Below are 15270 nucleotides of genomic sequence, written 5' to 3' on the forward strand. Positions count from 1 at the left end.
TACAAAATTCTCTAAAAAGCTCTTGAATAGTGTAAAAACAGCCTGTTGGATAACATTGTCCACTAGATGGGGTTATACTGTTTTATTTAACATTTGGATTTAACTATTTAAAATATCTCTAAGTTGACAAATATTGTTTTAAATGTCCAAAAAAGTCACCCTCAAAAATTCATACGTTTTTTTAAACATTGTTTGAAGCTAAATGTGACAAAATGTTGCTGTTATTTTCAGCATGAGCCGCTTTACAAACGGCACCCCATAGACAAATGTATTTTAAACGAGACTCTGAAATAATATAGGCCCAGAGCACTTAAGAAAACACAGAAATATAATCGGATTAAACAGCAGAATTTAAAGATTTTTATTTATTCAGCTTTTATCAGTAACATCAAAATATTCTTGATAATTAACATTAAAAGTAGGTTTCAGAATAATAATAGCACTCAGAATCTATAACTGTGCATCATGATGTTTTTTACATTCTCCTTGTTCTACTGAGGAAAAACAACAGGATGAGCTGTAAAGCTGTGAAATGGTCTATAGGCAACATTAAAATGATCCTGCAAGAAACTGTATGAGGCAAGAGAAAAAAAACAATTTTACTGAAATATATATATATATGATGCTGCCGTCTCCACCAGTTAGGAGAGCATGACCAAAGAGACCAGCGGTGCCAGCAGGAGCAGAAGGCCAGCACTTGTGCTGCTGGCGCTGTTGCAGAAGTTCCCCTGACAGCAGCTAATTTCTGTTCCAAGGGCTCCTGAAATCTGTGTAGTTTGCGTTGAGCAAATCGTCTTGGAAGCACAGCCCTTCAGGGTCACCGTTTGACCTCCTGCATTCACTGGGAGAATGAAAATAATGTTAGGGTGAGAGCTTAATGTTTTAGTGCATGCATTCAAACAGAGTTAGATGTTTAATTCTGTAGGCCTGTTACCCTTTGATGAGGTGCAGTAGTCCTGATTCCCCTCACAGTTTAGAGTGTTGGTGCAATTTTGTCCATCACAGTAGAAGCACATTTTACCATTTGGATTGGATTTGCTGGGATCTGTAGCACAAAACATCCACTGTTCATATTGTTTGGGAATGTAGAGGGGGGGGGGGGGTTGAGTGGTGACTTCAATTCCCTTTTCTTATTCAGTTCCTTTTTCAAAGCTTTCTATGTCCAGCAGTCTAATGGACACTCCCTACTGATTTACACAATATAAAAAAGATTAACATTCACTGTTCATATCGTTTGTGGATGTAGTTATACAGATATACAAAATGCAAAGATGTATTCCATTTGTTTGTTTATTATCTAATTATAATATACAGGAATATTGTTTTTTTTTCTTTTTAAATTAAGCTATGATTGGCCTGTAGCTAATAAATCAAGATTGACTTTAACCTGAAAATTCGGTGTAGTGTCTCTCTCTCTCAAATTTGTATTCATTGAATGTTTTACATTGTTGATAAAGGGCTCTGTCTTGGTCTGCCATATATTGCTGAGATAAAGCCTGACATCCTGCACATAAGTCTTCCCTTTTCGCTTTCTCGCGCTCTCTCTCACTCACACACACACACACAGTTTTTTTAATAATAAATAAGTGCAACTAATACTAACTTTTAAGGAGAGTAGTTTTTGCATTTTTAACAGCTATTGCTTATGCAACTAAAACAGCCCTCATTTAAAAGAAGCAGCTAAATACCAAGAGACAATATACAGTAAGTAAGTTACCAGGGGCAGGTTGGTTGTTGCAGAGATCGGAGGTGCAACACTTGCTATTTATTACAGTTTTGGCAATTCCAAAGTTGACTGAGGCCTCAACACACTCTTCAGCCAAAGCACAGAATTTTGAGTTGACATCAAGAACTTTTGAACCACCTGCAACAAAAGAGGAACCTTTGTAAACTGAGCAGCACAAAGCAGTTTAACAATAAAAATAATGCAACACAAATGACTATACCTGCATATGAAGTGACTTTAAATGCAACACACTGTTGACCCTGCATAGGGCATTCTTTTGATGTATCTGTGCAGGTTCCTGAGATTCCCGGTACACACTCATAACATTTCAGGGTGTAAGCTGAGAAAACACAAAACTTTCAAAGTTTAAACTTTTAAAATATAATAATTTTGACACCTTAACTCTGAGGTAAAATAAAAAAAATTATGAGTGCAGATACAAAAAAAAAATGTGTTGTACAGTATGAAGGTGGATGCAAAGTGCAGTTCTGACATTTTTTTGCTCGTTTTTCAACAGAATAAAAAAGAGGTCAATTCATCCGTGGACAAACAGGTGAGGAACAAAAAGGAATAGCAGTGACAAGTAAAAGTAACCAATAACATGTATATGTTGGGCATACAGTTGCAAACTGGTATTTGGCATATGACAATCATGTACAATCCTTTTTTTTTTAAGATTAAACATTTTTAAAAAACAGATAACAAAACAAAAACTTGCCTTTTGAGAGAAGCACAATCCCAAAGATCAGCGTCAGGAGATGCATTCTGTGATGGCAGGATACTACTGAGTTTCAGTGTGATCTGTTAAGGGCATAAGAAGTTCTTCTGAGAAGGGGTTGTCTTCATCCTAAAACCACTCCTTCATACCTCTCTGAATAATGACTAAATGTGACTCTTAAAAATATGCCTAAAAATAAGCTTAGAAACGCCTCTTAAATTCCAATGTGGAATACTGGTGCCCAGCAGGGACATTTTGAACAAGCCCATTTTGAACAAGCAACAAATGAACAAGCCCAGTCAAGTAAAAAAATGAACTCTTTTCTGACAGAATACATGCCACACACAGAAAATTTTAATTTGAGCCACTTCAATGTAGCAGCTTAATGTAATTGCTTTGTATGTAGCATTCTCTAGTATCTTTTTGTGTCATGCTTAGCTTCTGGCAGAGGTTGTGTGACTCTCTGAATCGTTGTGTAATCACTCCAGTTCAAAATAAATGAAAAGCTTTACAGAATCCTTAAAATTAATTACTAAAGGAGGGTAACCGCTGTCTCACAAACAGAAACAAAAATGCTAAAGAAATTAGGAAAGAAAAGAAGAAAAATTAAAAATGCAGATAAAGACAAAACACAAAATGGTGAGACCATGATATTTCACATACCTGCCAAAAAAACTATTTACAGTCAGGTCCATAAATATTGAGACATCGACACAATTCTAATCTTTTTGGCTCTATACACCACCACAATGGAGTTGAAATGAAACAAATAAGATGTGCTTTAACTGCAGACTTTCAGCTTTAATTTGAGGGTATTTACATCCAAATCAGGTGAACGGTGTAGGAATTACAACAGTTTGTATATGTGCCTCCCACTTTTTAAGGGACCAAAAGTAATGGGACAGATTAACAATCATAAATCAAACTTTCACTTTTTAATACTTGGTTGCAAATCCTTTGCATTCAATTCCAGCCTGAAGTCTGGAAGGCATAGACATCACCAGACGCTGGGTTTCATCTCTGGTGATGCTCTGCCAGGCCTCTACTGCAACTGTCTTCAGTTCCTGCTTGTTCTTGGGGCATTTTCCCTTCAGTTTTGTCTTCAGCAAGTGAAATGCATGCTCAATCAGATTCAGATCAGGTGATTGACTTGGCCATTGCATAACATTCCACTTCTTTCCCTTAAAAGACTCTTTGGTTGCTTTTCGCAGTATGCTTTGGGTCATTGTCCATCTGCACTGTGAAGCGCCGTCCAATGAGTTCTGAAGCATTTGGCTGAATATGAGCAGATAATATTGCTCGAAACACTTCAGAATTCATCCTGCTGCTTTTGTCAGCAGTCACATCATCAATAAATACAAGAGAACCAGTTCCATTGGCAGCCATACATGCCCACGCCATGACACTACCACCACCATACTTCACTGATGAGGTGGTATGCTTTGGATCATGAGCAGTTCCTTTCCTTCTCCATACTCTTCTCTTCCCATCACTCTGGTAGAAGTTGATCTTTGTCTCATCTGTCCATAGGATGTTGTTCCAGAAATGTGAAGGCTTTTTTTAGATGTTGTTTGGCAAACTCTAATCTGGCCTTCCTGTTTTTGAGGCTCACCAATGGTTTACATCTTGTAGTGAACCCTCTGTATTCACTCTGGTGAAGTCTTCTCTTGATTGTTGACTTTGACACACATACACCTACCTCCTGGAGAGTGTTCTTGATCTGGCCAACTGTTGTGAAGGGTGTTTTTCTTCACCAGGGAAAGTATTCTTCGGTCATCCACCACAGTTGTTTTTCCGTGGTCTTCCGGGTCTTTTTGGTGTTGCTGAGCTCACCGGTGCGTTTCTTTCTTTTTAAGAATGTTCCAAACAGTTGATTTGGCCACATCTAATGTTTTTGCTATCTCTCTGATGGGTTTGTTTAGATTTTTCAGCCTAATGATGGCTTGCTTCACTGATAGTGACAGCTCTTTGGATCTCATATTGAGAGTTGACAGCAACAGATTCCAAATGTAAATAGCACACTTGAAATGAACTCTGGACCTTTTATCTGCTCCTCGTAAATGGGATAATGACGGAATAACACACACCTGGCCATGGAACAGCTGAGCAGCCAGTTGTCCCATTACTTTTGGTCCCTTAAAAAGTGGGAGGCACATATACAAACTGTTGTAATTCCTACACCGTTCACCTGATTTGGATGTAAATACCCTCAAATTAAAGCTGAAAGTCTGCAGTTAAAGCACATCTTATTTGTTTCATTTCAACTCCATTGTGGTGGTGTATAGAGCCAAAAAGATTAGAATTGTGTCGATGTCCCAATATTTATGGACCTGACTGTATTCCTTCTTAACCATAGCATGTCACCCATGCATTATGTTCTGTTTGATCTAGTGTCACTTGTCATGGTTTACTTCACTAATTAACAAAAAAATATTAATAAAAACGTTAAGTACCCGTAATATAAATAGTAAAAATAACACAAAAATAAGTTTAAAAACAAAGATTTTATTTTGATGTTTGAGTGTCCTCATTTAGGATCTTAGTGGCCTGAAGGTTGAAGCTCCTTCTGAGCCTCTCAGTGCCGGCCTGGTTTATCTGGTACTTTTTTCCACAACCAATTTAGCTATATGAATATGAAATTTCCCTTATAAAATAAGTTATTGTATGAGCTTTAGTGTGAAATGTCTCAGGATGACCTCAGCTCCCTGACAAAGGCCGTCTAAATATGACATTTCATATATCTGCAGATAAAGACTTTGAATTGAAATATCGGCATCGGCCCCAAATGAGGATTTCTGCCGATATGACGCTTGATGTTCTCTGCAATTAGGTGGAAAAAATATGAGCATATATCAGCAATTAGCCAAAGTGAGTTGGAAAACATGGGCATATCAGCCAAAATCCAATGTCACGCAGTAGATACACTTTTACTGGTGCCCAGCAGGGACATTTTGTTGTTGCAGAATTTTAGTTTATCATGGAAACTCAATGCAACTGCTGCATGTCTGTTCATCTGGCAGTTGGGATCTGATGCGGTTCAACAGGTGTTTTTCTACCAGCACCAACCCTTCAGTTTCATTTCTTCTTCTTTTTATTGAAGGCAGTTACAATAGAACACAAGATCAAACAGGTTTGAGCACCAATTTAAGGTTTGTGTTCTTTCAGGGGAAACAAAAGCTACTATTTCACATTTTCCGTTACTGTCCTACTGATGTAAGTTTTATAGTCTCTGTCTTGCAAAGGTTTTTAAAGCAATATGCCAGTGGAGACAACATCCTGATGCTGTAATAGAAGAGTGCAATGGAAAAAAAGGAAATACAAAAATAAAGAATTATATATTTTACTCTGAGAAAACATGTACACCAAAACTGCTTGCAAATTAAACACTTGTGCAGACAACTGGTTTCATCTCTCTTTTTCACCACTGCTGTACAGGCTTCAGCTGTGTCTGTTCAACATGGCAGGGATACACCACTTTCTGACACGGAGTGCCAAGAGTCCACAGGTTTTCATTCCCGCCAAAGTCTGCAGAAAGGAGTCCTGCTTTATATCCGACTCTTCACCACTGAACGGGCTTCCAGTTTCACTTGTCCCTCATGTAGGGTGCAACGATGATCTCCACTTTCAGAGCCAAAATTATTCTCTTTGTGACCTGATTATTGGACGTAACAGCTTCAACTGCTATTGTAAATGACAGCAGTTCATCCAAGGTGTTAGCAGAGGAGGCGGCTGTACTCGGAGAGGGCCGAGGACTTTTTCACCCCATCCCAGATACGCGCTGCGTAGTGAAACCTGTAAAAACACAACACTTATACAAACCAGAAATTGTATTCACTTTGATGAAACCAATGTGTTGTAATGTTTTTTTGTGAGATTATTTGTTTTAGATTTAGATTTTGCTTTCAACAGATGTGTATAGTAGAGAGGTATACAGGAAATGGTATTGGGGTCATGCAACAAAAAAGCGGGGATGTGGCAATTTATGTGGTATGCGTTTAATTCACAACCGACAAACATGTACAAGAATTTGTGACCATCTTCCTGTTTAAAGCGCCCATATTACGCTCATTTTCAGGTTCATAATTGTAACATGTAAGTAGTTCTTTTGTAGATTATGGTGAACTTGAGTGTGTTGTAGCAGTGCTTTGCTATTGAGAACGAGGTAGCATGCTAGCATTAGCATTAGCATGCTAATGCTACAAGCTAACGGTTGCGGTTAGCCAGCTTGTTTCGGCTTGCGACGTCACACACTTGTGCCGATTTTGAACAGCTCACCCGGAGACTTAAGGCAGGACACATTCAGAAACCGTATCTCACTCAAAACAGCACGGATGGATTTTTTTCAAAGTTTGTATGCGTGTGGAAGCACCAGAAACACAAAAGAACACCCCAAATCCCAGAAAAAGTGTTTTTTTCATAATATGGGCACTTTAAAATGTGTTTATTTTATATTCAGTTCTTATATTTTCATGGGGGGGGGGGGACGCACAATGAAGGCTATAAGGCAATAAAATAAATAAATACAAAACAAAAACAACTTCTATTTAAATACATTTATATTGACCTAGCAAATAACTAATTAATAATTAATAAGTCTTGCTTTACAAATACTAGTAGTATTAGTAGTAGTAATAGTAGTATGACACAAAAAAGAAATGCTATGTGTATTGTTACTACACAAACCTATTCAAATCCATGGTCTGTTTAATTGGCAGAAACCTACTTTATAATAAATAATGTTATATTTGCAACTAAAAAACAGCATCAGCAAACTTTTAGAAAAAAATACGTTGTTAGGCTGCACACAGCACAACCACCCACCACTTAATAAGAACAAGCAACATGTACATACATGTATCCTGAGAGGCGAAACCCAGCGCAAAACAAGTTCACAAAGCTCTTCCTGAATCTCATCACATCTTATTAAACTCAGATCTTCTCTGATCTGGACTATTCTGGCTGAACAGTAAATGACCAATGTTCAGAGAGACTTAGATGAGAAACTAAACTTGAAACAATAAAAGTGAGGGGGAAAGAAATGAAGCACTAAGATAAGCAGTTTGGTCATTTGTGCTATCTTAATGTTTGCCTAAACTGAATTATAGTGGCTTTAGTAACCAAACCAAGCTGAAATTGTAAAAGTTAGTTGAATTTTGAGGGGTCTGGTGAAAGCCAAATGATTAGGCAACAACATTCACTTTATTGTATGTCACGGCCCTCTTGTTTCCTGTCTCTCTCTATGCTGTCAACTGTAAAAGAAAGGTCTTAATGCTAAAAAGAAATAAACCTTAAATGTCCCCACATCCCCAGTAGAAATGACACACTTACTGTAATAACATTTCTAGTGTTGTGTTTGGTTGCTTTACATTTTTGATGATTAGTTTACAATTGGTATTTGAAATTCAAAGTGAGCAAAGAAGAATGTGATGCGTTTACCAGTTCTTCTCAGTGAGGATGGTGTGTGACAGCTGACAGCGTGGCATGGCCAGTATTTGGCTGCGGAGTTTTGAAACCATGGTGGAGAAGGCAGGATGTCCTCTGTAACCCGGGAGCAGAGAGAAGAGTGGGTATGCCCCCGACCCTAAACACGGTACAAAGATACTATTTAATCCACATCTGACACAATACACAGGAGGACAATTGAGTTTTGCCTTATGTGAAGAGAAATTCTCTATGACCTGCTTTAGTCAGATTATCCTCGCCATCATTCTCCTGCATAGGGAGGAGGAACATGTTGACTTCGGTTGCCAAATAGTCCTGCCCCAAGCCAGGGAAGATATTGCAGTCTAGCATGGATAATTTACCTAAAAACAAAACATAACGTGGGGTGAGTGCAGGTGTGGCATGATTCAATTTCTTTATCAAATATTTTAACCAAATACTAACATCCACAGCCAAAGTATTGTCCCAAACCATTTGCATTAGATTGATTCACGCCTTCATCACACAACCAGCATTGACTACTGCAACAGCATCCTCTATGGTTCATCTGCTCCTCTATGGGTCATCTGAGCAGATGAACCATAGAACCATAACTCTGCAGCCCATCTCCTCACACACACCCGCTCCCGTGATCACATCACTCTCGTCCTTCAGAACCTCCACTGGCTCCCCGTTTCCCAACGCATCCAGTTTAATGTCCTCCTCTTCACCCACGAAGCCCTCCATAACCAGGCACCTTCCTACCGCCACAATCCCCCCCCCTGTAACCTCTGCTCCTCTGATGCAAACCTCCTCTCCCCACCACTCAGGACCAAGCACCTGGTGCTTGGTACCTGGGGTGACAGAGCTTTCACCATTGCAGCCCCCTCCCTCTGGAACTCCCTACCCATACACATCCGTGACTGTACTGACCTGGACACATTCAAAACACTCATCAAAACACACCTCTTCAGATTAGCTTTCCACATACAAAAGTCTTACATTTCTCACCTGATAGTTACTGGTTTTATTGTTTTTAATTGCTTTTAATATGCTTGTTTTGTGTGTTGGTTTTATTGCTTATCGGTTTTTAATGTGCTGGTTTTAGTGTAAGTGTCTTTGAGTACCATGTAAAGCGCTATATAAATGTATTATTATTATATTATTATTATTATTATTATTATTATCTAAGCACAGTTTATACCATTAAACATGATTTGCCCTTAAAAAACAACCATAGTGTGAATAGAATATATGTATAAAGAGAACAGTCTTGTAGTGTTTAACCTTTGTATTTGAGATGCGAGTGGGCCATTAATTTGTCCACCACCATATGCATATTCTTCAGATTCCTTGGGCAGAAATCATCCTGCCTGGCCTTATTCTGGAGGAACACTGGAGAAGGGAGGAATTTAAAGAAGTTGATTTTAACATCAGTAAACCTGGTTGGTGTGAGAGATTGTGTGAGAGTGTTGTGTTTCTGCATTAAACAGTTACCTATATGAGGATAGTACTCTGCTCCATCGTCATTGCCTGAAGAGCCAGTGCTGTCATGGCTTGCAGACGGAGTGGAAGGTTTGAGCATCTCAGCAGTCTGAAGAAACCTATCCACATACACAAAATGAAACCTCCTGTGTGGTACCAACATTTGTTTTCATGAAGAAAATAACAGCCTAGGTTGGGTAATTAGCCATCTGTCAAAATACATATGGGCATGTGAATATTGTCTGAAGACACACTTGAAAAAACATATGCTTTAATTAATTAATAATTTGTTACAATTGGTTTTAATTGTACTTTGAGTTGTCTATTTATAACTACAGTCATAATTTTCAGCTGTGTGTATACACAGGGAAAGTGTCTTACCATGACAAGTAAGTCAAATTATTGATTAGAATTTGCTGTTCACGGGGGTATCTGAACAGATAATGGTGTATTGGATAAGATGAATGAGCGTCAGCACATGTTAGACGGGTACATAGCAAGTTATTTTCAACAGGTCTGGATTTGCCGGCATGTTTTGTCTACAAGACCAACTGAAAGATAAACATTATTGAACATATTAAAAAGCAGAAGACAAATATCCTCTCAAGATACAAAATGAAATACTCAACATTCCTGCGGGGGGGGGGACTTTGAGAGCTAACCTCTTCTTTCGTCCTGTGAACCTGGACACAGACTATGACAAAGATGCAGATTACAGATCAGCAAGTAAACCAACCTGTAGAGGTTTAAGTCAGTGAACCAGTCTTGAACCACAATAACCACATGGCACACTGTAAACAGGAAGGCAGCGATCTGAAGAGACTGTAGACAGATTATACAGAGTGTACAAATGTGGTTACATGAGAATGTGTGTGTACAGATGAATTAAAATGACAACTAAACTGTCGAACTGATGAATCACTGGACTAAAGACACATATTAGTGCCCTATAGCAGTGGCTTCCAACCTTTTTCAACCCTGTTTCTATCATGGAGTAAACTGAAGACCCCTGACAAAGTGACATATTTTATGGATATTTCATATTCAATGCATAACAATAACAGTACTGAACAACTGATACACTTTACAATTAACCCAGATAGTGAATGTAATAACTGCAGGAAGTCTGCGTAAAACAAGCAATCTGGATGACTTTTAAGCAGAATATTTCCTGTGAATATTGCATATATGCAGAGATAGCAGAGGGGGAAGGCTCTGTGAATATACTGTAGAAGCTTGTGTTTGTGGATTTATTTACGTTACGTTTTAAAGTTTATATCACATTACATTTTACATGTTTTAAAGTTTATATCACAGTGATCACATAAACAACTAGTGCTTTCACCGACTGCCATCTGCAGGCCAGCCACTGACCTGCATCTCAACATATGTGTGAGGGAGGTTGTACTCTGGAGGCAACTTCCGATCGTTGTTGATGAGGTGGTCGAGAATAGATGGGCTGAGCATGGGCTGAAGAAACAAATGAGGCATTCACACACAACTCATCAATCCTCAACTTACAATCCTTAAATACAGTGTTTTATAGTCTAACCGTAACTGCTGTCTATTCCAAGGTCACATTTCAATTTACACAGTTAATAGTCTATACCGACGACGATTCATTTAGGGGTTTGTTCCAGTGCCGCCCGAGGTTCTGCCGGATGTCCCTCATTTCCGGCCAGATGTTCCTCACCTACTGCTTTTCTTCTAAACGCCAGTGGATTTATGAGGACTATGATTACCGCTCCTCAGATCTCTGCAGGGTAAATCCAGACAGCTAGCTAGACTATCTGTCCAATCTGAGTTTTCTGTTGCACGACTAAAACAACTTTTGAATGTTCCAACAAAACAAGTTCCTTCCCGAGGCTATTTTGCAGAGGCACCTTGCCTCTGTCCGGCGCTTAGCACTGCCCAAGACGATGGGAGAAAAACGTGATTGGTTTTAAGGAATGCCAATAAATCAGAGCACGTTTTTCTCCTATCCCGGAATGTTATACAGCGCTGTACAGGTCTGGCAATGCGAGACTACACCAGATAATGACTTGCTTACTCTGACAGAGCAAATTAAAAATAATACAGAAAAAGAAACAGTCACAGTATTCACAATACTTTCGTACCTGTGTATCCAAGAAGATGACTCTCTCCTGTGTAATAAAGAAATCAATGCCTGTGCTCTGGTTTCCTCCTCTTTCCTTGATTTCTTGAGTCTGGGCTCTGAATACATAGCCCCTGTGCAAACAAACATGCATTACATCAATTAAAGTCACTGCACTAGTTAAGCCAAAAGAAAAGAATGTATAGCATCTGCAAGTAACAAATGCAAAGACAGGGTGTTAGTACTTCTAATTTCCTATAAACAAATAGCATTTGTATTACAATGTCCACATACCAGACAACCATATGGCAGTGTCACACACTGAACTGATTTGAACAAAATAATGGATGAGTAGCTAAAAAACCACTTGACACTGCAGAGGCAGATGGGAATATATATTCTGGACTATTTTCGCCCTGATTAAATTTAACTTCTTTTTTTAGATGATATATTTTACTGGTGATGTCACAATGGTGTAACAATGCTGTTGTTTTAGACCAATCTTTAGTACAGGTTGGTACTGTACTGACAGTACTGTAATTCTAACAGTCCCTTTTACTGGCAGATTTTTATAAAAACCTAAATTGCAGTCCTTCTAGGTTTAGATCTCCTCATACAGCAAACACGAATGAGGAACACACTGTATTATTGTTTCAAATTCCTCTTACATACTGGATTACATTTATCTGTCATTATTGGAAAGCCTCATCTTCTTTAGCATCATTTAACTGTGACCTCTTCATGGTTCAACTTCAGTTTTTAGCCAATATTCTTTTCACTGTTGATAAATGAAACATATAATTTGCACATAACCAAGCAGTTTACAAGCTTGAGCTCATTGTTGGTGTAACAACCAACCTCACCTTTGATCTTCCTCTGGAGTATTGGCAGATAACAGTGACATGATTGTAGATTTCCCACTTCCCTGCAGGCCAATGACTCCCACCACCAACATATCCGTCTGGTCCCTCAGATACTGCAACAAATGACAACAAAACACAACTCCCTTTGAGTTCATACAGTACAGCATAATGAAAACACTAAAAAATCCTTCGATACAATGGCTCCACAATGAACTGAGTTCATTAAACATGAACTCACCTCCATGGCACTGTCACACCAATTCATCTGATCATCCACAAGCTTAATGCTGTGCTTCATCTTCTCCGGAGGGAGGAGTTTAGACTGGCCCACCATGGCTGGAAATCATATGAAAAGATTCAAGATTTACTTTTGTTTTCTCTGCACATTTAATTTTGCCTTAATGAGTGCATCCAAGTAGAGTATTTCTAAACATGGTAACAGACATTTACAAAAATAAAACGTTATTTTTGTGAAATCTACAAAAACTCACGGTCAACAGCGCTGCTTGATGCAGATGCACCCATCCCTCTGTTTTGGATCTGGTAAACAGGCTGGGTGGGTCGCTGCCCTTCCCTCTCCATCTTAGAGGGCCCAGGACCAGAGGGCTGAGCTGCCGCTTCGGGAGGGGTCCCCGGCTTCCCTCCATCGTCCCGGGCTTTCATTAGCATGATGGGCTTCTCCAGGACTGGAGCTCCACTGACAGGTGCATTCTGTGACGGCTTGGCCTTAAAAAATTATGACATCAGCACCAGTCAATAGGTCACATGACCGGATTGGTAGACGAGCTTAATACATACACAAACTGTACTTCTATAATGATCACCTATTAACTGTGACACATTTTTTTTGGCATTGCAAATATAGTCCTAATGTAAATGTACTAATGGACAAAATATATTAATGAAACATTTAAATTTGAGAAGAATGTTTGGCAAAAAATAGCCAAACTTTCTTCTCAAACATAACAGACATGATGTTTGATTTTAAATATTGCAGGCACAATAATGCATATTTTTTATTTTGCAGTCAATCGGACAATCCTACAAACTAAATGTTCTGATGTCTTTATTATTGTATGTATTATTTTTTGTTTTCAATGAGGAGAATTACAATAAGAGCTGAGTAACTGAGATCAGCCAACGTACCCTTTCCCCAGGGGGTTTTGCAAGAATGATGGGGGTCTTCTGAATAAGTGGGCCAGGTGGATCCTCGCTCCCATCCTGAACAGACACATTAAAGTGAGGTCAAAAGTTAAAACCAGCAGTCACAACAAAGCAGTCACATGAGAGCATGGGTTTGTATTATAGCTAAAGTTACCCTTCGTTCTCTCGGTTGATATTCTCGATCCCTACTGGGACCGGACAGATTTTGCCCAGGAAGTCCAGCATCTCTGTCTCCCCGGCGTCGCCTCCTCCTGCGTCCCTGCCCGTACATCCCGGGCTGGCTGTGGCCGGACTCGGACATGTCGCTTCTCACCTGATTCACAACAGCACCACTGATGTCAACAGTAAGCTAGCTAACGATAGGAACCCAGTTCAAAGCAGAGGTGAGCTAAATATAATGTTACTTTCACTAAAGTATCTTAGAAACTAGAAATCTGCTTTCAGCATAGACAGTATATAAGAAGGCTTTCAGCTAGCAATCATTTGACTATTACTGTCGTTGACGTTTAAAGCCATTTGGTGGTGATGATGGTCGTTAGCTAAAGCTTTCCGTTAGTGCGCTTGTTTCAGAACTCGGCGTTCACCGTTAAGGTACGACAATGGACTGGTTCTTGAATATCAATGCGCTGAAAGAAACTCCACCCGCCTGAAATTCATTTTTTAACCCATCAAACAATCCTTGTTCGTCTGGTAAATGAAGTCGTCATGAAACATCGTAATGATATGGGTAGTTCCGCTATCATCATTTCGAAGTGTAGATATACAGTACCAGCACTTTCTCATTCAAGTGAATGGGAAAGTGTGTCCAAACCATAGACTGTATATTAGTGAGTCTATGGTCCACACCTTTGACTGGTACTGCTGTAAAAATATTGGTTGGATTCAGGGACTGCTGTGTGTTAGTATATGTGCATGGTATTGTAAATATTATAATGCCTAGTTCTTACCTATAATAAATGTATATTATCAGCAAAAAAAAACTATTATTAAATTTAATTTAATTAAATTAAATTATTATTACAGTCTATGGTTATACAGTAACTTATATAAACGCTGTTCTCAGGATATACTTTTTTGTCTAGTAATTTGAATGTTGCATTCGAAAGGGGAGGCTAAGAAAATGCACACTGCTGGGTGTTCGATTTTTTTAAAGTGGCTTTTTTGTTCTAAAAAGACTTTTAAAATGCCAATGACGTCATACACATATACGGCCAGAGATACTGCTTTACGGCAAGCTCTGAGTCGCTTCCTTTGTTCTCTCGAAGCATCGACAACACAGCTGACAGGTTAGGCTCTCCCTGTTAATACACGTGCTAGAAAGAGGTTTGCTAATGTTTTAAAGACCACGCCGAAATATTCACTCTGACATTCTGGTTCTGCTTTGGATGCCGTCAAGCGGGATCTCCGATCGTAATCAGTCCTTCACTGACCAATCAGCATTCATTAGCAGAATGCTAGCGTGTTATGGGCAACAACGACTCAACCTGTAAGAAATCGAAAGGACACAAGTACTCGTTCATTCAACTTTTGACCTATAATCCATGTTGAACTTGCAAAAACTACAATCAAATCTGAGATTCCTCACCGACAATCAGGCGAAAGAGACAAATTTAGCCGTCTAGCTCCATAGAGTCCCATTCATTTAGCACTGGACCGCGATCACCCCCAGTGGAACTCTGGTGGAACTGCAACCAAATTCGGTACAATGGGGCTGAATAGGGAGTGGAACGGCTTTCCGTAGACGGGCTTTGATAGTTCCTTTCAGTGAAACCTCCAGCTGCATTCTGGGAGGTGTATG

The 15270-nt window shown here is 39.2% G+C and overlaps 2 protein-coding genes across 2 annotated transcripts; both read right to left on the reverse strand.

Moving 5' to 3' along the window:
• Positions 1–337: 337 nt before the first annotated feature.
• On the reverse strand, positions 338–2604 carry LOC144519815 (urokinase plasminogen activator surface receptor-like). The gene is made up of 5 exons (XM_078253254.1): positions 2445–2604; positions 1947–2066; positions 1718–1864; positions 935–1045; positions 338–841 (listed from the first exon to the last, which is right to left on the reverse strand). The coding sequence occupies exons 1-5, from the start codon at positions 2488–2490 to the stop codon at positions 642–644; spliced, it is 624 nt and encodes a 207-aa protein (XP_078109380.1). The 5' UTR covers positions 2491–2604; the 3' UTR covers positions 338–641.
• A 3164-nt stretch (positions 2605–5768) lies between these two features.
• smg9 (SMG9 nonsense mediated mRNA decay factor) lies at positions 5769–14167 on the reverse strand. The gene is made up of 13 exons (XM_078253225.1): positions 13627–14167; positions 13455–13529; positions 12800–13034; positions 12547–12644; positions 12309–12421; positions 11468–11579; positions 10725–10820; positions 10087–10172; positions 9363–9469; positions 9153–9260; positions 8123–8248; positions 7881–8025; positions 5769–6236 (listed from the first exon to the last, which is right to left on the reverse strand). The coding sequence occupies exons 1-13, from the start codon at positions 13771–13773 to the stop codon at positions 6158–6160; spliced, it is 1527 nt and encodes a 508-aa protein (XP_078109351.1). The 5' UTR covers positions 13774–14167; the 3' UTR covers positions 5769–6157.
• Between the last annotated feature and the right edge of the window lie 1103 nt (positions 14168–15270).

This window comes from Sander vitreus, chromosome 6 (assembly GCF_031162955.1).
Source record: "Sander vitreus isolate 19-12246 chromosome 6, sanVit1, whole genome shotgun sequence".
Lineage (NCBI taxonomy): Eukaryota > Metazoa > Chordata > Actinopteri > Perciformes > Percidae > Sander > Sander vitreus.